Source organism: Sinocyclocheilus anshuiensis, unplaced genomic scaffold, assembly GCF_001515605.1.
Source record: "Sinocyclocheilus anshuiensis isolate Anshui unplaced genomic scaffold, SAMN03320099.WGS_v1.1 scaffold637, whole genome shotgun sequence".
NCBI lineage: Eukaryota > Metazoa > Chordata > Actinopteri > Cypriniformes > Cyprinidae > Sinocyclocheilus > Sinocyclocheilus anshuiensis.
The window spans coordinates 2,358,644-2,358,995 of NW_015539816.1; the positions used below are offsets into that span (position 1 = coordinate 2,358,644).

At 31.2% G+C, this 352-nt stretch overlaps 1 protein-coding gene across 1 annotated transcript in view; it reads left to right on the forward strand.

Annotated features, from left to right (window-relative positions):
- LOC107683985 (disheveled-associated activator of morphogenesis 1-like) overlaps positions 1 to 352 on the forward strand; it is a 52,264-nt gene that overhangs the window by 29,662 nt on the left and 22,250 nt on the right. The window contains exon 9 of the mRNA XM_016480091.1: positions 75 to 192. Within this exon, the coding sequence (XP_016335577.1) occupies positions 75 to 192 (118 nt within the window). The remainder of the gene's footprint in view (positions 1 to 74; positions 193 to 352) is intronic.

The window sequence follows — 352 nt, forward strand, 5'->3', positions numbered from 1 at the left end:
TATAAATATATAAAAAAAACAAATATATATATAAATATAAATATATGAATTTATCTATTTATACATTTTTTCAGATGCATATAGACACGAAGAGTGCGACACAAGTTTTTGAGCTTGTACGGAAGAAGCTGGCCCACACAGATGCATATCCGCACTTTATGTCTATTCTTCACCATTGCCTGCTTATGCCTCGTGAGTGTTTACCTTATTGTTTAGACCAGTGTTTCCCAACCTTTTTTTAGTCGCGGCACCCTTTGGAAATTTTAACAAATTTGTGGCACACTACAAAATTAATTTTGTCACAATATTTGAATTTCTAACTTCGATATGATACTTTGAAAAGTATAGATAT